This window comes from Giraffa tippelskirchi, chromosome 3 (genome assembly GCF_054371585.1).
Source record: "Giraffa tippelskirchi isolate mGirTip1 chromosome 3, T2T-mGirTip1v1.2.pri, whole genome shotgun sequence".
In the NCBI taxonomy this organism is placed as follows: domain Eukaryota; kingdom Metazoa; phylum Chordata; class Mammalia; order Artiodactyla; family Giraffidae; genus Giraffa; species Giraffa tippelskirchi.
In genome coordinates, this window is record NC_137277.1 from 7,192,586 (window position 1) to 7,210,782 (window position 18,197).

At 61.9% G+C, this 18,197-nt stretch overlaps 1 protein-coding gene across 45 annotated transcripts in view; it reads left to right on the top strand.

The window, feature by feature from the left end:
• TMEM94 (transmembrane protein 94) overlaps positions 1–18,197 on the top strand; it is a 35,321-nt gene that overhangs the window by 15,787 nt on the left and 1,337 nt on the right. For 6 of the 45 annotated variants that reach the window (XM_081575265.1, XM_081575263.1, XM_081575262.1 and 3 more), the window contains 29 exons: positions 6,483–6,602; positions 7,323–7,450; positions 7,739–7,875; positions 8,063–8,265; positions 8,628–8,779; positions 9,295–9,397; positions 9,598–9,684; positions 9,942–10,058; positions 10,435–10,491; positions 10,759–10,863; positions 10,992–11,156; positions 11,348–11,563; positions 12,079–12,394; positions 12,541–12,714; positions 13,078–13,180; positions 13,290–13,507; positions 14,209–14,390; positions 14,479–14,617; positions 14,864–14,979; positions 15,093–15,192; positions 15,516–15,624; positions 15,751–15,940; positions 16,171–16,248; positions 16,473–16,558; positions 16,985–17,066; positions 17,282–17,430; positions 17,521–17,615; positions 17,719–17,812; positions 17,973–18,143. In XM_081575265.1, the coding sequence (XP_081431391.1) occupies positions 6,483–6,602; positions 7,323–7,450; positions 7,739–7,875; positions 8,063–8,265; positions 8,628–8,779; positions 9,295–9,397; positions 9,598–9,684; positions 9,942–10,058; positions 10,435–10,491; positions 10,759–10,863; positions 10,992–11,156; positions 11,348–11,563; positions 12,079–12,394; positions 12,541–12,714; positions 13,078–13,180; positions 13,290–13,507; positions 14,209–14,390; positions 14,479–14,617; positions 14,864–14,979; positions 15,093–15,192; positions 15,516–15,624; positions 15,751–15,940; positions 16,171–16,248; positions 16,473–16,558; positions 16,985–17,066; positions 17,282–17,430; positions 17,521–17,615; positions 17,719–17,812; positions 17,973–18,143 (3,992 nt within the window). Of the gene's footprint in view, positions 1–838; positions 930–6,482; positions 6,603–7,322; positions 7,451–7,738; positions 7,876–8,062; positions 8,266–8,627; positions 8,780–9,294; positions 9,398–9,597; positions 9,685–9,941; positions 10,059–10,434; positions 10,492–10,758; positions 10,864–10,991; positions 11,157–11,347; positions 11,564–12,078; positions 12,395–12,540; positions 12,730–13,050; positions 13,181–13,289; positions 13,508–14,208; positions 14,391–14,478; positions 14,618–14,863; positions 14,980–15,092; positions 15,193–15,515; positions 15,625–15,750; positions 15,941–16,170; positions 16,249–16,472; positions 16,559–16,984; positions 17,067–17,281; positions 17,431–17,520; positions 17,616–17,718; positions 17,813–17,972; positions 18,183–18,197 lie in introns of those variants that run through there. The other 39 variants (XM_081575272.1, XM_081575269.1, XM_081575268.1 and 36 more) reach the window with 21 other exon arrangements.

Here is an 18,197-nt window from a genome sequence, read left to right on the forward strand (position 1 = left end):
AGCTCTGCGCTTGCACTGATGAGTGGCTCTTGGACGCCCCCGCCCCCCCCCACCCCCGCCGTGGACAGGAGTTTGGTTCATAGTTGGGATCCCCAGAGGCTTCCTTTCAGGGGCTCTTCCCTCTTCCTCTCCGGTCCCCCGGTTTCTGCCCTCCTGGAAATCACTGCTCCAGTTTTCTCACTTGTCAGTCCTCTCCCCTCCTCTAGGATGTGCTGCTATTAGTAACTCTCAAATCCCTCCTCCCCTCCTTCCCGCAGTTCTAATGGAGGAGAGGGCTGTGGTTGGTGTAGCTCCATCCTGGAGTGTCAGGGATCGGGGGGCTTCCCCCAGTGGGGCCCCTCACGTCACCCAGTGACACGGGCCTCAGGAAAGGGATTGGGGCGGTGAGAGGCCAGGTCCTCCTTGATGCCAGCAGCTGCCCTCAGGGCTGCGGGCCGACAGCAGCCATTTCCTGCCCAGCCTCTCCTCCAGGGGCGCCTCCCAAGCCCTGGGCTGCATGTCCCCCTCTGCTCACCACGCAGTGCCTCCCCGGCTCAACGGGCCAAGCCCCTGACATCTGGCAGAGCCCCTGCCAGCTTCCCCCTCTCCACCCCCCAACCCCCCCACTGGCAGCCCCGTCTCCTCCTCCGCCTCCTCCCTCCCTCGATCTGCAGCGTGACCGGGAACAGGCTGAATTAATCAGCAGATTGAAGCTCCACTCTGCTGCTGCTGCCACCGCTGCACTGGCTCCTCCTCACTCACACGCGCTCCAGCCCTCTCCCCTGCTCACCCTTGCCCTCCCTCACCCTCTCCGTTTCTCCATCTCCTTCTCACCCTCCCCGGGGGTGGTGTTGGCGGCCCGGTAGCTGACTCGCTTGTGGCCCAGGCGCTGCTCCATGCTCTTTAAGCGGGCAGAGCTGTGGACGGCCCCTCAGGGCAAAGGCGGCAAAGTGAGTATGCCAGCTGGGCTTGACGGCCCCGTCCTGCCTGCCCGGCTTTCCCGCTTTGTGTTGGAGGCTTTGGGTTAACGGTGGGGTCGAAGGTGGAGGCTGGACCTGGATTAGAGGGAGCGAGGACCATGGAAGGAACCTGGGAGTGGGAACCAGGAAGCCGAGGTGTGGAGCTGCCCACCCAGCTCCTGAGTCACCCAGGGTCACCCAGAGCGGGACCGGAGCCCGCGTTTTCCCATGGGGCACCCTGTCATGGCATGCCGGGACCCGAGTCACCACGTACAAAGCTTGGATGCCAGCCCCACCTCAGGGCCCTGAAGGAGGCATCTCTCGCTGGGCCACATGGGTCTTGAGACAGGAGCCACCAGGGCTGGGAGGGGGAAAGGGTTTCTTCCTGGGTCTTGTCTGCAGGAGGTTAGGAAGAAGATGGGTGAAAGTGCCCGGTCCGTATGAGGAAGAGGAGGAGGTGCCCCTGCTTAAGGTTTTGAGTTGCTTGTCGGTGGAGTCGATTTGGGTCTGTCTGGCCCAACTCAGATGAGATTCGTGGTGATGCTTGTCATATATCCTGGAGGACAGTGGCCGAATCTCTGCTCCGGTGATTCTGACATCATGGAGTCCAGCTTTGGGTCCCCTGCCTGCTGCACCGGCCGAGAAGGCCGTAACCCAGGGGACCTAGCAGAGGGTCAGCTGGTTCTGATTAGTGGTTTTCTGCTGTGGCCAAGGCCAATTCATCATCGGTCCACCTGAGCCTAGGGGTCCTTGAGTCCACTTTCTCCTGAAGTGGGTCGAACAGGAAGGAAGACAGCTGCTATGCTGAGGGAACCTCGGAGGAGTTCTGACCGGCCAGGGGGCAGGGGTGCTGAGGGCTTCTGCTTCTGGGCCACCTGAGAAGCCTGACCACGGTGGCACGGGACAGCCCAGGTGTGCTGCTGGCTCTTGAAGCTTCATTAGACTGACCCAGATGCTTAGCTCTGGGCCCTGGGGAGCAGATTCAGTTCTGGAGCAGGTTCCTTGCGGTTCTGATTGGACCAAACAGAGATCCGTCACCACCTGCTGCTCCCTGAATCCCTGGGCCTGACCTGTGTCCTCCTTTGGTGATGAGACGGAGAGGGAGCGAGGGGTGTGATGGCAGCCCTCCTGAGCTGCCCCTGCTGGAGCCTCGGGAGCGAAGGCCGAGCAGCTCACAGTGGAACAGGGTTGCTTCTGCCCAGAGAAGCTCAGTGTCTCATCCCCAGGAGCCTCCTGGAGGTGCCTGGGGGCAGGGGTGAGGAGCGTCTGACCATCCGAGGAGCTTCCCGCAATCCCTCGGGACAGGTTCTCCTGGCCCTTCTTGGCCTTGGTGGACAGAGAGGAGGAGACCTTAGATGGAGTGTGTGTGACCGGCGTTCTTATCTCTCACACCAGCCCCAGCCTTGCACAGAACCCACTGTGGGCGCCCAGGCACGCTGGGTGCCTAGCCTCACTCAGTGCTTTTGAGAAGGGCTGCCGTGAGCCCTTTCTGAATTTCCTTTGGAAAACCTTTGGTCTTTCACCAATTTCCTCCACTTCAGTTCTCACACATCGTGGGTGGAAAGCCTCAGGATAAACAGAGAAGCAGTGGTTTTCCCCACACCCGGGCTCTCCTGCTGGAGACGGGGTTGCCATCAGGCCTCGTGTACAGCCACAACAGTTGGATTTGCGGGCCGCGGAGGGTTGACTGGAGGGCGGTGTCGGGCCCTGGAGCCTCTCGCTTTCCTCTGGAGGCATATAATTACAATGGCTAGTTTTCCCCCTGTTGTGTTGCCCTTAATCGCCAGTCTGGAGTGGGTGTGCCAGTCTGGAGTGGGTGCGCCAAACCAGACCCAAGTGGGGGGGGGGCTCCATGTTCGCCACCCTCTTTCCCCTCCTCCCACCCCTGGAGGGGAGCGGAGTGCAGGTTCCAAGAACCTGGAGGCAGAGAAGGAGCTAAACGATCGCTAGGTGGGGGGCTCAGGGGGTTTGGGGTGCCTGGAATAAGGCAGCGGGTACAGGCCAGCCGCATGGCAAGAGGAGGACAGTTGCTGAGTGTCCAGGGTCTAAAGGCCCGGCCAGAGGAAGGCTGGCGCCCCAGCTGCTCCCTTAGCCTTCCAGAGCCTGGCACCCATTCTGGCCCGAGCAGCTTTCCGGGTGACTCCACAGCCCCGTGGGGTTTGTCAGCCCTTGCTCTCTCCTGCCCTTTGGCGTACAGCCTGTCCGCCTCTGCCCACAGGAGGTTTGCTCACTCTAGTTTCTGGAGACCTGGCCTAGGCGAGTCCACCCTGGGAACTTGCGCTTCCCGCTGCGGAAGGGAGCTCGGAGGGTTGAGCCCGAGGGAGGACGGGGCAGGGGGAGGACAGGCGGGCCTCCCAGACTCTCTTCTTCCGGGTTTTCTGGGGATGAGAGGGGTAGGCGTCCCCCTCTGGGCCAGCCCCTTGGCCCTGGGCAGGCCCCTGGTCGCCCTTTGCTGTTCTCTTCCTCCTTCCTGCCCTTGGAGGCTTTCTTCCCTCCAGCCGGGAGGCTAGGCAGAGGTGCAGGCCTTACCTGATACTCCTTTGTTCTGGACCATGGGCTCTCGGCCTGGATCCCTGCCAGAGGGAGATGTTTACCCTTAAGGGGGGTGCCAGCTCCCTGCCCAGAGGCCCATTTCTTCCTGAGCTGAAATAACCAGTTATTCCCTCTGGAAAGAGGCAGCTCTCATCTCATAATCCCCCAGAGCCTCTGTGGAGAATAGGGATGGGGGGATGGGGGTTCAAGCAAAGGAGCTGGGAGGTCTTTGGGTGGGACCCGCTCTGGGGCCTGTCCTCACCCCTCAGGCCGAGAGAGCTGGCGTCAGGCCTGCGGTGCCCATTCTGCAGCCAGGGGATGCCACCCCCAGGCCATCAACCACTAGTGATGGAGATGTGTATCTGGTGAGGGGCCAGGTTGCCACGGAGTGGGGTGGATATGGAGAGAGGAGGGAGGAGGGAGGAGGAAATCCAGAAACATTAGTGGACAAAGCTAGGGCAGGACTGCGGGGATAGGAGCGGAGAGGCAGGGCCATGAACCCGGGCAGCCGGGGCCCCACTGGCTTAGTGACGCTTGGCCAGGACCCAGTAGATAAACCCAGGCCCTTTCTTGGCGCCCCAGGGGTAGGCCTTCACTCTCCTTGCTCGGGAACTTTCCCTGGAGAAAGTCCACGTTGGTGCTCTTCAGGATGCCCTGGGAAAGACTCACTGCTCCCCCAGGCCCTGTCTTTCCTAGGGGCCTTCTTTTCCCCTGGACCCCTGACTGAGGATCTGTGCCTCAGATCCACCCAGGGTGGGCCTCACCTCCAGCAGTGTTGATTGGGTAGGTCTGGGGTGGGGACCTGGACTTCCACATCTGTAAAAGCTCCAGGCAGATCTGCCATAGGTCCCGGGTTGGGTTTCTCAGGTGTCGCTAGTGGTAAAGAACCCGCCTGCCAATGCAGGAGATGCAAGAGATGTGGGTTCTATCCCTGGGTTGGGAAGATCCCCAGGAATAGGAAATGGCAACCCACTCCAGTGTTCTTGCCTGGAGAATTCCATGGACAGAGGAGCCTGGCGGGCTGCAGTCCGTCGGGTCGCAAAGAGTCAGACACGACTGAGTGGCTGAACACTTTTGACAACCCTGATTAAGGTGTCCTTGATACCAGTGAAGCTACATGTACATTCATTCATTCATTCATTCGGCAAGTATTGATTGAGCTGCTGCCCTGTGCTTGGTGGGAGGGTATAGACATGGAAGAATTCAGCACCTGTTTTCAAGGAACTGGCTTTCTGTCTGGTGGGGGAGCCAGACAAGTATACCTATGATGACAGTGCTCTGCAGTGCCGCCTGTGAGCCAGGTTGCCCTGGGGTGCCGTTGAAATACAAGCCTCTCCCAGTACGTGCAGCCCTGGGTTTTGGGAAAATTTCCCAGAGCGGGTGGTGTTTGAGCCGAGTCTCGGAGGAGAAGTAAGAGTTGTCTGGGGCAGGGAGTGTGTTCTTGGCTAGGAAAATACAGGAAGATGCTGGCACATGAGCTCAGGGAGCTGGGCACGCGGCAGGAACAGCAGGAGAGGAGGCTGGAGAAGATCTCAGACCATGCTCAGGAGTCTGGGCTGGATTTTAAAGGGAAACAGGGTCAGTTGATCTGATGAGCACTCCCTGGCTGGGATGAAAGGTCGGGACTGGGAGGTGGGAAGGGGAGATGGGTTGGCGGGAGGGCTGGAATGCCAGGGTGAGGTGGGTAACTTGCAGGAGGGATACTGGCTCTGGTGGGGAGAGCTGGGCAGCAATTTTGGGGTTTCGGATGTGTCGATTCACAAATACCTATGACAGAGCTGTGGATCAGTTCAGAAACGGGTCAGAATTTGGGACAGTGGTCAGGCTAGAGGTCAGATTTAGGAGCTGGAAGCTTATTGCTGGCAGGCAAAGCCCTATGGCTGATGTTGCCCTGGAAATGTACTTAGTGTTGTGGAGACGATGTCATAGGATGGACTGCGGGGTAGGTGGACGGGACAGAGGAGGAGAGAAGCTCAGGAAAGGGGGTCTTGATGGCAGAGGTCAGGCTATGGGGCCACGGAGGAAAATGTGCCACCAACCACCCCGTCCATGCCTCGTTCCTCCCACCCTCAGTGAGCGGAGTGCGGGGTGTGGTTGGTACAGGTCCTTTCCTGGGAGCAGCTGCCTTTTTCTGAGGTTGTGTTCTTCCCGCCATCAGTGTTACAGTAGCTTCCCTTTAATGAACTGGTGGTAACAGAAGTTGGTGGGGTTTTTCTTCTTCACGTTTTGACTAGGGAGAATGTCAGGCTAGTACCTCTAGGTTAGTTCTCTTCTCCCTGCTTAGAAAGTGAAAGTCACTCAGTTGTGTCCGGCTCTTTGTGACCCCATGGACTGTACAGCCCATGGAGTTCTCCAGGCCAGAATACTGGAGTGGGTAGCCTTTCCCGTCTCCAGGGGATCTTCCCGACCCAGGGATCGAACCCAGGTCTCCTGCATTGCAGGCGGATTCTTTACCAGCTGAGCTATCAGGGAACCCCACCCCCTCACTTAAACAATCCGCATTTTCTGGCTGGAGAACCTGGAAAGATGGCCCCAGTGCAGTAAGAGGAGCTGGGTGGTGAGCACGGCCCAAGTGGTACTGAGATGCTGATGGTGGTGGGTTGGGGGTTGAGTGAAAGGAGAGTTTGAAGACGCTGAGCCTAGAAAGGTGTGTTTCTGGTTCTGTTTTATTTTATTTTTTGGCTGTGCCGTGTGACCTATGGGATCTTAGTTCCCCGACCAGGGGTCAAACCTGTGCCGTCTGCACTGGGAGCATGGCGTCCTAACCACTGGACCGCCAGGGACATCCCTCTAGTTTTGTGTTAAACTGGGCTTTGAAGAGCAGGGGACTGTGTGCTTGCACATCTTTTAGTTCGGTGGGGAACATGCTCATGACCCCTACCGCTTGCCAGGGGCTAGTGAAGGGGAGGGAGGGCGAGGACTTGGAGGAGGAAGGAAGGTTCTGGGGAGGCGGGAGGAGAGGGGGCCTGGGCCTCCCGTGAGATGCGGAGCGCCACCCCCTCTTCCCTCCAGGGCGAGCCGCCCTTGGCCCTGGGCCTGTCCACCCGGAAGGCCCTCAGCATTCTGAAGGAGCAGCTGGAGGCAGTGCTGGACGGACACCTGAAGGAGCGGAAGAAACACCTCACGTGGAAGGTGACGTGTCCTCACGGGAGCCCAGAGCCTAGCTGGTGTCCTGGTCCGTGCGCGGGGGGGGGAAGAGAATTTCCAGACATGAGGCAGAATGAGAGGAGAAGCAAGTTGACTGGAGTGGGAGCTGCTGTTAGAACAGTGGGCCGGCTTAAGGGAGAGCCGAACCCTTTCAAAGGCTGGCAGCCAATTTTTATAGCCTCAACACAGAAAATTCCTACTGGAATGATGGCATTAGGTGATGGGATGACATAGGGCTGATAATAGGGTGGGTGTTTGACCTAATACGGGGTCAGGGGACTGGCCGGTTTAGATCCCGAGGCTCATGGCAACAGTTGCTATGGGGCTTGGTCAGTTCCAGAGATTTTTATCCTGTGACCCTGGTCCAGGGCTCCACACCCGTGGCCGTGGTATAGGGCTCCACAGTGGGGTGGTGGTAAAGCTTGGGAGGCCCATTCTCAGGGCCAGGACTCACCCTGTCATCCTGGGCAGCATGACCCAACCGAGGTATCCCTAAAAATCAGAAAGGAGTCAGGGTTCCTTTCAGAGTGATGTCCCAACCCCTAGCCGGGACTGAAGTGAGAGGACGGAGGCAGCCACGGGGGGTGGGATCAGGTGGGCTGGGGAGGAGGGCAGTCGGATCCTAGCAGATCAGAGAGTCCCGGCCCCTTCCTGCCCCCGCCTTGTCCCCCAGCCTCTCACTCCCCGGCACCCCCCCCACCCCAGGAGATGTGGAGAAGCAGCTTCCTGTACCACGGGAATCGCTGCTCCTGTTTCCACTGGCCAGGCGCCTCGCTCATGCTCCTGGCTGTCCTCTTGCTTCTTGGCTGCTGCGGGGGCCAGCCGGCTGGCAGGTACGTGACCCATGGCCCTGGGTGGGCGGGAGGGGGCTTCTTTCCACCTCTTGCAGCACAGGGTCTGGGCTTGTCCCTCTCCTGCCCCTGTACCCACCTGGGGAGACAGGGAACTGCCCCCTGCAGTCAGAGCCTGGGTCACACGGGAATCTGCAGTCCCTTGGCCAGCTGATGTCAGAAGCAGAAGGGAGTGGGGAGGGCAGTGTGGGGCCCTGGGTTGGCTGGGCTGCAGAGCCCCCCCCACCCGCTGGCCAGGACCCCCAGGACCCCCTCCCCTCTCGCTGCCAGCCACGGGGTGGAGCTGGTGAACGCCTCCGCACTCTTCCTCCTGCTGGTCCTCAACCTCGCCCTCATTGGGCGGCAAGATCGGCTGAAGCGTCGGGAGGTAGAACGCAGACTCCGGGGCGTCATTGACCAAATCCAAGGTGAGGCGGCCAGGCAGGGCGCAGACCTGGCAGAGGGGCCGACGCTGGAATGAGTGAGTGGCACGCGTTGACACAGGCCTTCTGGGGAAGCGAGGGGAGCAGACCCGGCTCCCGAGGTGCGGGCTGGATTCGGCTGGTGTGTGCGGAGCTCCGGGTGAGGCCGTGTCCCTCTTTCCACCCTCATCAGATGCCCTCAGGGATGGCAAGGAGGTCAAGTGGCCAGATGCCATGTACCCAGACCTCCACATGCCCTTCGCACCATCCTGGTCTCTGCACTGGGCCTACAGAGATGGACATCTCGTCAACCTGCCGGTTAGCCTGCTGGTAGAAGGAGACATCATAGCTCTGAGGCCCGGCCAGGAATCCTTTGCTTCCCTGCGGGGCATCAAGGTAGCTGGGGGCTCCTCTCCTTCCCTGGAAATGCTGTGGGAACGTCCACCAGCAGTGGTGGGAGGGTCCCGGGGCTTAATCCTGACGCTTGCTGCCCAGCTCACGGGTTTCCTGGCAAGCGCTCTAGGAAAAACAGAAAAGCTGGAACATCTTTCTCTTCGTCCTGTTCTTCCTTTCCTGTGATCTCAAGTTGCTAGGAAACCTGTCCCCCAGGTTCCCCCCACCCCACCCCAGGTGACTCCTTGCTCACTGATGGTCCTTAACCCGGTGAGATGTCTCTTCTTAGCTGCAATGGTCAAGGAAGAGTGGCTTCCCCGGGACCCATCGATTACCCTCCCCCTGCTCCCCTTCATCTCTGGCAGGACGACGAGCACATCGTCTTGGAGCCGGGAGACCTGTTCCCCCCTTTCTCGCCACCCCCCTCCCCCCGGGGAGAAGTGAAGAAAGGGCCGCAGAACCCCCAGCAGCACCGGCTCTTCCGTGTCCTCGAGACCCCCGTGATCGACAACATCAGGTGGGGACTCTGCGCTGTCCCCCAACCTCTACCCCCAGAGCCTCCCCTCCGTGAGCTGTGAGCCAGCGATGACAACAGGAAGGAGCCTGGTTCGTACCCAGGCCCCTTAGAGCAGGCATCTGCAGGGCTTTTGCTTTAGCTTCTTGTGAGGATTCTTTTTTTTTTTCCAGGTTGTTTATTTGGCTATTTCAGGTCTTAGTTGTGGCTTGCAGGCTCAGTAGGTGCGACACGCGGGCTTCATTTCTCTGCGGCACGTGGGATCTTAGTTCCCTGTCCAGGGATTGAACCCATGTCCTCTGCATTGCAGAGTGGATTGTTAAGGAAGTCCCTTTTGAGAGAATTCTTAGATGGGTGATTGACCCCCTCTCAGTCTGGACTCTGAAGGGACGGCTTCAGAGGTGGCCATGGGCCACAGTGGCCAGGAGGCCATTCTCCCGGGGACAGGGCCTGGGAGGGGAACAGGGAACTGCAGGACCCAAGGCTTGCCCAGAGTGTAGGACCGTCTCTTTCTGCAGGTGGTGCCTGGACATGGCCCTGTCCCGCCCAGTGACTGCTCTGGACAACGAGAGGTTCACGGTGCAGTCGGTGATGCTGCGCTACGCGGTGCCCGTGGTGCTGGTGTGTGTGGCTGGGCTGTGCTGGGGGCAGCGGGGGGCCGGGGGCCGGGGGACCCTGGGAGCCAAGATGGGAGGGTCCCGGCATGAGCTGGCCAGTGTCGGGGGTGGGTGAGTGTGAGTGGGCAGAAGATGGGGCACCTCAGAGCCTGGGTCCCCCATGGGCGGGGGGCGTTAAGGCAGCATCTCTCCTGTCCCCAACAGGCCAGCTTCCTCATCACCAACGCCCTGCGCTTCATGCTGAACGCCCCAGGCATCACCACCTGGCAGTACACCCTCCTCCAGCTGCAGGTAGGACCACCCTCTCCTCTCCTTCCCTGGAGACTGGGTCCCCTCGTGGTGCCCTGACTGCCCCTCGCACCCCCAGCCCAGGGGTCTTCCAGACTTCCCCTTTGGAGCGCCTGCTTTCCTTGCCCGCTTCCTGCCCGCTGCCCCCAGCAGTCCTTGTTACTCGGGAGGCCCCAGGGCTGGGGAGGAGCAGCCCTGCCCTCCCTCCTTTTTCCCTCCTCGTTGTCTCAGGAGCCTCAGCTGGGCTCGCTCTTTCTCAGGTGAATGGCGTCCTGCCCATCCTCCCCCTGCTCTTCCCGGTCCTCTGGGTCCTGGCAACCGCCTGTGGAGAAGCCCGCGTCCTGGCCCAGATGAGCAAGGCCTCCCCCAGCTCCCTGGTAAGTTGTTCCTGGGCCTCGGGGAGGGGGTGGGGGTCAGTGCAGAAAGAACCAAAGACAGGAACAGAAAGACAGAGTGGGCTGTGCCCCCAGCAAAGAGGGCAGAAGTGCAGCCGCCCCACCTCCCGCCCTGCAGCCCAGCACACGGCCGGCCCTGGGCAGCTCTCCAAGGGCTCCACCCTCTCTAGCCGGCAGGGTCTCCAGACAGGCCCTGGGGACGGCCAGGCGTCCATCCACCCTTGCTCTCAGCAGACAGGGGTTCTGGGGCTGCCCCGTGTCCTTCACTGAGAGGTGCGAGGCCCCCACCTGCTGGCTCCGAGGCCTGCGGGACAGTGGCAGTTTCCTCCCCAAGTCTCACGCCCTCTTCTCCATGCAGCTGGCCAAGTTCTCGGAGGACACTCTCAGCAGCTATACGGAAGCCGTGTCCTCTCAGGTACCCTTGCCCGGATGGATGCTGGCCCTGTACCCCCAGCCCAAGCTCCCCCAGGCCCCTTCTGGAACCCCCGAGTGCCCTGCACTCTGAGCCTCCCTCTCAGAGCCCCTCTGGCCCCCTGTCCTGTGTGGGTAACGTGTCACTGCTGGGGGGGACACATGCTCCCCCCCTGCAACTCCATGGTGCTCCCCCCGGACCGTTTTCCTCTGTCGGTCCCCAAGGCCGTCTCTAGGGAAATGTAGCCGAGCGCCTTGTCTCTGCCCCCAGGAGATGCTGCGCTGTATTTGGGGCCACTTCCTGCGGGTGATCCAGGGGACATCGCCCACACTGAGCCACAGCTCCAGCCTGCTGCACAGCTTGGGCTCTGTCACGGTGAGGGCGGCCCCGCGGGAGGACCCTGCCTCGGCAGGCAGCTCTCTGCTTGCGTCTGGTCACCGGAGCGGCCCCTGGCAGCCTGGGGAACGCCGCACCCCCTTCCCGGTTGCCATCTCCCCCTGCAGGTCCTATGCTGTGTGGACAAACAGGGGATCCTGTCCTGGCCCAACCCCAGCCCGGAGACCGTGCTGTTCTTCAGCGGGAAGGTGGAGCCCCCGCACAGCAGCCACGAGGACCTCACGGACGACCTGTCCACCCGCTCCTTCTGCCACCCTGAGGTGGAGGAGGAGGTGCGGCCTGGGCCGGGCTGGCGGCCTCTGGGGGTTGGGGGGAGGGGTCGAGGCGAGGCGGGACAAGGAGGAGGGCTCAGGCCTCAGAAGCCGCTGTGGAGATGGGGCCCGAGGGGCCGTAACACCCGGCCTCCTGGCCCGAGGCGACATCAGGACCGGGGTCCGAGGCCTGTGCTCCTTGTTCTCCTCAGCCCCATGAACGAGACGCCCTCCTGGCCGGCTCCCTGAACGCCCCCCTGCACCTTTCCAATGAGCAGGAGCGCGGCGGCAACTGGCCAGGCGACGGTCCCAAGGCACCCGAGCCCCACCCTCACCACCGGGCACACGGCCGCAGCAAACACCTGTCTGGCTCCAGCGTGAGCTTCAGCAGGGACACCGAGGGCGGCGAAGATGACGACCACGGCAAGGTGAGGGAGGCCCAGGCAGCGGCCACCTGCTGGGGGCGCTGCAGAGGTGCTGCCCAGCCCGGGCGGGTGGAGCCGGGGGCTCAGACATCCTGGCCCCTGTTCGCAGCTCCGGAGGCCTTGTGCCTGGTTCTCCTGCAAAGTAGGCCCCTCCCCCTTTTCTGGGTTTGGTCAACGGTGGTAATTGGTTGGGGCAAGACCCTTCCTCCTGATCACAGCCTTCAAAAGTCAAAGCCAGTAGTTTCCTCTAAAGATATTTCCCCTGGCTGAGAGACCGGCTTCGTCGGTTCTTGCCCAGTCTGGACAGCCTCCTCTGAGCTGGTGACAGTGTTGCTGGGCATGGATCCTAGAAGCCCCCGGAGCCGGGAAGGGTGCGGAGGGGTGTGGGGAGGGCCGGGAGAGCGTGAGCCGGAGCACGCCCTGCTGGGAGGGGGTGCCTTCTCTCAGGGGCGCTGCCCGTACCATCCCCCCATCTTCAGTCTAAGCTCCCCCCACTTTCCCCTCCTCCTTTCCTCCAGACCCAGCATGGGCTGGAGGGCGAGCCCTACGAAGCCGAGGACTTCGTGTGTGACTACCACCTGGAGATGCTCAGCCTGTCCCAGGACCAGCAGAACCCCTCCTGCATCCAGTTCGACGACTCTAACTGGCAGCTGCACCTTACCTCGCTCAAACCGCTGGGCCTCAACGTGCTGCTGAACCTGTGCGACGCCAGCGTCACCGAGCGGCTCTGCCGGTTCTCAGACCACCTATGCAACGTCGCCCTGCAGGAGAGCCGCAGCGCCGTGCTGCCTGTGCGCGTGCCCTGGGGCCTCTGCGAGCTCGCCCGCCTCATCGGTAGGTGGCCTGGCGACTCTTCCCAGGGGCTGGGCTACCGGGGCCAAGTGTGACCTCGGTCAAGAGCACCGGCATCCCTTTGAGCTTCTGATCGGCCCCTTTATCTGCATGTTATCTGCTTATTTATCCATCCATCCATCCCACAGGCTTCACTCCCGGGGCCAAGGAGCTCTTCAAGCAGGGGAACCACCTCGCGCTCTATCGTCTCCCCAGCGCCGAGACCATGAAGGAGACCTCGCTGGGGAGGCTGTCCTGCGTCACCAAGCGGCGGCCCCCACTCAGCCATATGATCAGCCTCTTCATCAAGGACACCACCACCAGTGAGCCCCTCGGGAGTGTGGCGGGGCGGGGCTCTTCACGGTGTCTTCTTTCTAGGGAGCATTAGCTCCTCCCCGAGACCTCACACTTGGCAGAGATGGGCTTTGGGGACGGGGGCTGGGACGGTGGATGCCGCGGGTCGTGGGACTGTCTGGGGGACCGGCGGCCTCGTGCTCATGTTACACACTCAGTGGCCTTGCCGATAGGTTTGCTGCCATGATGCCTGGGGGATTCCCACGGCCCGCCCCCTACCCAGGGGCTTCTTTTAGCATCCTTCTCGGGGCTGGCGATATGTCCTCGGAGGTGAACGGGAGGGGCGGGTGGCTTGGGGCACTCAGGACCTCCCCCTCCTCTGCTGCCCTCAGGCACAGAGCAGATGCTGTCCCATGGCACGGCCGACGTGGTCTTGGAGGCCTGCACAGACTTCTGGGACGGAGCTGACATCTACCCTCTTTCGGGTTCCGACAGGTCGGTGAGGCAGGTGGCAGGTGGTGAGAACCATCGGCTCTGGCCAGGTACCCAGGGGTTGGGACACCCTGAGACCACTCACCTCACTTCCACCCCGCTTCCCTGGCAGAAAGAAAGTGCTGGATTTCTACCAGCGAGCCTGTCTGTCTGGTTACTGCTCTGCCTTCGCCTACAAGCCCATGAGCTGTGCCCTGTCCTCCCAGCTCAACGGCAAGTGCATCGAGCTGGTGCAGGCGCCCGGCCAGAACAGCATCTTCACCATGTGTGAGCTGCCCAGCACCATTCCCATCAAGCTGAGTGCCCGCCGCAGCAGCTGGAGCTCAGACGGTACCATGGGCCCCATCCCTGGGGGCCAGGGGCCGGGAGAGCTTGCGGGGGCCTGGACGAGATCCTAGCAGAGGAGACAGGAGGCAGCATTAGACCTGGAATACCTTGATGGTCCCTGTCTGGTGACGTGGGCAGGTTCCTTAGTGTCATCTGTAAACAGGTGCTTCCTCTGCCCTGCTCACGGTTTGTGGTCCCACTCCAGTGGGGTGACATATAGAAAAGCGCTTACTCTGAAGGTTATAAAGCAGTAGTGTGTATAGACCCTTAGCTGATTAGAATCAGGCAAAAGACCTGGTCGCAAACACTGCTACAACAGAGGGATTCAGAGCTCCATGCACCCCTCCCCACTCTGTCAGACACACAGCCTTCTGGGGTCTCGTGACCCAAGAGCCCATGAACTGAAGCCAAGGCTGAGGGTGGGGCCTGCCCCGCCCCCTGGCCCTGGACCCGCCCCCTGGCCCTGGACCAAGGATGGTCACCTGACTGATGAGTACCTTTCCTTGTCTCTCCCCCACCATCCCCGTCTGCCCCCGTGTCTGTTGGCTCCTTTTCTGACTTGGTTGTACACGTGTGTGGTCCCCTGGGGCCCATGTGTTCATTGATCTGGGCGTGGCGCCCGCGTGTGTGGCCCCGGGCTGCCTCCTGGAACCTGCCGGCTCCTGGGTGTCCTGGCTGGGCTCTGCGCCTGGTGCCTCCTGAAGAAGGGATCGGGGAGGTACTGGAGAAGGAAGACTGCATGCAGGCCCTGAGCGGCCAGATCTTCATGGGCATGGTGTCCTCCCAGTACCAGGCCCGCCTGGACATCGTGCGCCTCATCGACGGGCTGGTCAACGCCTGCATCCGCTTCGTCTACTTCTCATTGGAGGATGAGCTCAAAAGCAAGGTGGGGGAGCCACTGACCCTCTGCTCCCGCTGCCCTTTTCCCCACGGCCTCTTGGGCCCCTCTGGTCATCGCCGTCTGCCTGGTGCAGGTGTTTGCAGAGAAGATGGGCCTGGAGACGGGCTGGAATTGCCACATCTCCCTCACGCCCAACGGTGACATGCCCGGCTCTGAGATCCCCCCCTCCAGCCCCAGCCACGCTGGCTCCCTGCACGATGACCTGAACCAGGGTGAGGGCAGAGGTTTGGTGTGGACACGAGGTGGGTGAGGGCCGTCCCCCATCCTTGGAGCTACAGCTAGAAAGAACCTCCTGGGATCCCTCCTGGGAACATGGCTCTGATCTCCTGCAGTAGCTGCAGTTGATGGGGTGGGGGGAGAGGAAAGCTCGAGAGGGAAGTTTTGTGCCGCCTTCAGGGCAAGGAAGGGCCGCCAGAAGGCTGGCCCCACAGGTGAGGGACAGGCTTTTGTTCCCGCAGCGTCCCGAGACGACGCAGAAGGACTTCTTCTGATGGAGGAGGAGGCTCACTCGGACCTCATCAGCTTCCAGCCCACGGACAGCGACCTCCCCAGCTTCCTGGAGGACTGCAACCGGGTACGACTGTGCCCCCGGAGCCTTGGGGTTGGCAACAGGGCTGGCCCAGGGTAAGGGAGCAAGGGAGGGAGGGAGGAGGGGCCTGAGGCCACTCGAATCTCTGCTCCCTGCAGGCTAAGCTGCCCCGGGGCATCCACCAGGTGCGGCCCCACCTGCAGAACATCGACAACGTGCCGCTGCTGGTGCCCCTCTTCACTGACTGTACCCCCGAGAGTGAGTGCTGTGGCTGGGTGCTTGGCCAGCCTGGCCCTGGGTGGGGCCCTGTCAGCCCCTGGCACCCCGCGGGCTCTGGAGGGGAGCAGAGGAAGCTGGGCTGGGAGGAGCTGGGGAGTCTCGTGGGCAGGAGCCCAGCGTAGCCCATTCTAGGGACTCAGAAGTGACAGTATTCGTAGGATGTTTATGACATTGGGATAGGATGGCTCCAAAGAGGGGCCTGATTTCCGTTGTCTCCTGCCCTGGCCTGTGGGTCTCTGCCCAGCGCCCCATGTGGGGCTCCACCTGCCTGACCCTTGTGCCCCCCGACTCTGCCCCCTCAGCCATGTGTGAGATGATCAAGATCATGCAGGAGTACGGGGAGGTGACCTGTTGCCTGGGCAGCTCGGCCAACCTGCGGAACAGCTGCCTCTTCCTCCAGAGTGATGTCAGGTCAGCGTGACAGCTCAGAGCCTGGTGGGGAGAGGAGGGAGCAGGGGGCTGGCTCGGTCCCCTGGGAGATGGGGTCGTGGTGGACCCCAGCTGACGGGCACGCTACCCCCTTCCCGCGCTGAGCAGCATTGCCCTGGACCCCCTGTACCCATCCCGCTGCTCCTGGGAGACCTTCGGCTACGCCACCAGTACCAGCATGGCCCAGGCCTCGGACGGCCTCTCCCCCCTGCAGCTCTCGGGGCAGCTCAACAGCCTGCCCTGCTCGCTGACCTTCCACCAGGAGGAGACCGTCAGCATCATCCGGCTCATCGAGCAGGTGGGGGCTCAGGCGGGCCCGGGGGGCGGAGGTCAGAGCCTGCTGGGGGTGGGGGGTCGCCGTGCAGGACCCGCCTGGGCTCCCAGTGGCGCTTCACCTCTGGGCGCAGCTCTCCCAGGAGGTTTAGTTTGCCCCGGCTGCTCGCTAGCGTGACTATCTGCCACATCTGGCTGAAGCGTATCAGCTGCAGGGTCTCAGCGTGGCCACCCCCTGCCCCTCCCGCTCCCTAGGCCCGGCACGCCACCTACGGCATCCGCAAGTGCTTCCTCTTCCTGCTGCAGTGCCAGCTGACGCTCGTGGTCATCCAGGTGAGGTGGGGCCAGCACAGGCATCGCCCCCTGCACCCCCCCAACTCCACTCCTGTGCCCCAGGGCTAGTTGAGAGGCTGGGAGGAGGCAGCACAGCCTGAGAGCCCCCTAGAGCCTCTGAGAACCCCTGCTGGCCCTCTGAGCACAGGGTGGGGCAGCCCCGGGGCTCCCGGCATCACTCTTTGCTGGAATCTAATCGGGCCTCCCGGCTCTTCCTGGTCCAGTTCCTCTCTTGCCTCGTCCAGCTGCCACCAATCCTGAGCACCACCGACATCCTGTGGCTGTCCTGTTTTTGCTACCCTCTGCTCAGGTGAGAGGCCGGGCCGCCCCCCATGGGCCGTGTCAGGATGGCCCCGAGCCCAGGATGTCACCAGGAGCCCAGGTTCAGGAAGCCATGCTAGTGCCCCCCACCGTGGGGGCCCCCCAGCCCCAGGAGACTCTCTTCCTTGTCGTAGCCCGTCTGCCCAGCAGAGTTGTCCTTGCTCTTGGGGCTCCTGAAAAGCTTCTGCTAGGGAAGAATTGGAGGACACGGGGACTTCCCTGAAGGTCCAATGGCTAAGACTCCATGCTCCCAATGCAGGGGGCCCAGGTTCAAATCCTGGTTGAGGAACTATATCAACCGGTGCAGCCAAATAAATTAAATATTTAAAAAAAAGAAAAGCATAACTTTAAAAAAAAGAGAATTGGGGGACACGGGGTCACAGTCCCCACGCTTCACTGAGTCCCTGCTTTTCAGCATTTCTCTGCTGGGGAAGCCCCCACATAGCTCCATCATGTCTATGGCAACGGGGAAGAACCTTCAGTCCATTCCTAAGAAGGTAAGCAACACGGAGCCCGTGGGCCTGGGCTTTTCTTGAGGAAGGTGAGTGTGGAGGGGGCCGAGCCCTGGGGGAGAGAGGGGGGATCCCATCAGACCAAAGAGGTGGAGGGTACAGAACGGGGAAGGCTCCTTGCTCTTGTGCCCTGGGCCTGCCCACTTCCCAAGGACCCTATGAACCTGCACACCCGAGTGACAGGCCTCCGCTTCCCGCAGACCCAGCACTACTTCCTGCTCTGCTTCTTGCTGAAGTTCAGCCTCACCATCAGCTCGTGCCTCATCTGCTTTGCCTTCACACTGCAGAGCTTCTGCGACAGGTCCCAGGCCCGCAACCTCACCGACTGCTCCTCCATCATGCTGCCCAGGTGGGTCCCCCCCACCCTCTCGCCCACCCCTGACCTGGGGCCACCTCACCAGGGCCCCGAGGAGGCTGAGCCCACACATTGCCTTGACAGCCACGCCAACACGGCCCCTGCCTGGTTTGACGACTTCGCCAACGGGCTGCTGTCAGCTCAGAAGCTCGCCGCCGCCCTGATCGTCCTACACACTGGTGAGGGGTGCCCCAGAGCTGGGTGGGGGTGGGGGGAACTCCCCGGGGGTGAGGCCTCTGGCCATGGGACGTCTGACACGTGCCACGACCCCGTTTTCCCCAGTCTTCATCTCTATCACCCACGTGCACCGCACCAAGCCCCTGTGGAGGAAGAGCCCCCTGACGAACCTGTGGTGGGCCATGACCGTGCCCGTGGTGTGAGTCTCTGGGGTGGAGGGTGGGAGCCGGGGAGGGGCTGTGACGCAAGGTGGGCTTTGGACCAGGGGCTGAATGGCACCCTCCGGGAGTACCTCCTGCTGAGAAGGGCAGGGAAGGAAGCAGGGGCCCTGGCTGACGCAGGGCTGCCACCTCCTGCAGGCTGCTGGGGCAGGTGGCCCAGACAGCGGTGGACCTGCAGCTGTGGACACACAGGGACAGCCACGTCCACTTTGGCCTGGAGGACGTGCCTCTGCTGACGTGGCTCCTGGGCAGCCTGTCCATGGTCCTTGTGGTGGTCACCAACGAGGTTGTGAAGCTGCACGAGATCCGGTGAGCCACTGGCCGAGCATGTCCCCTCTGGGCTCAGACGTGTTCCCTAAGCCC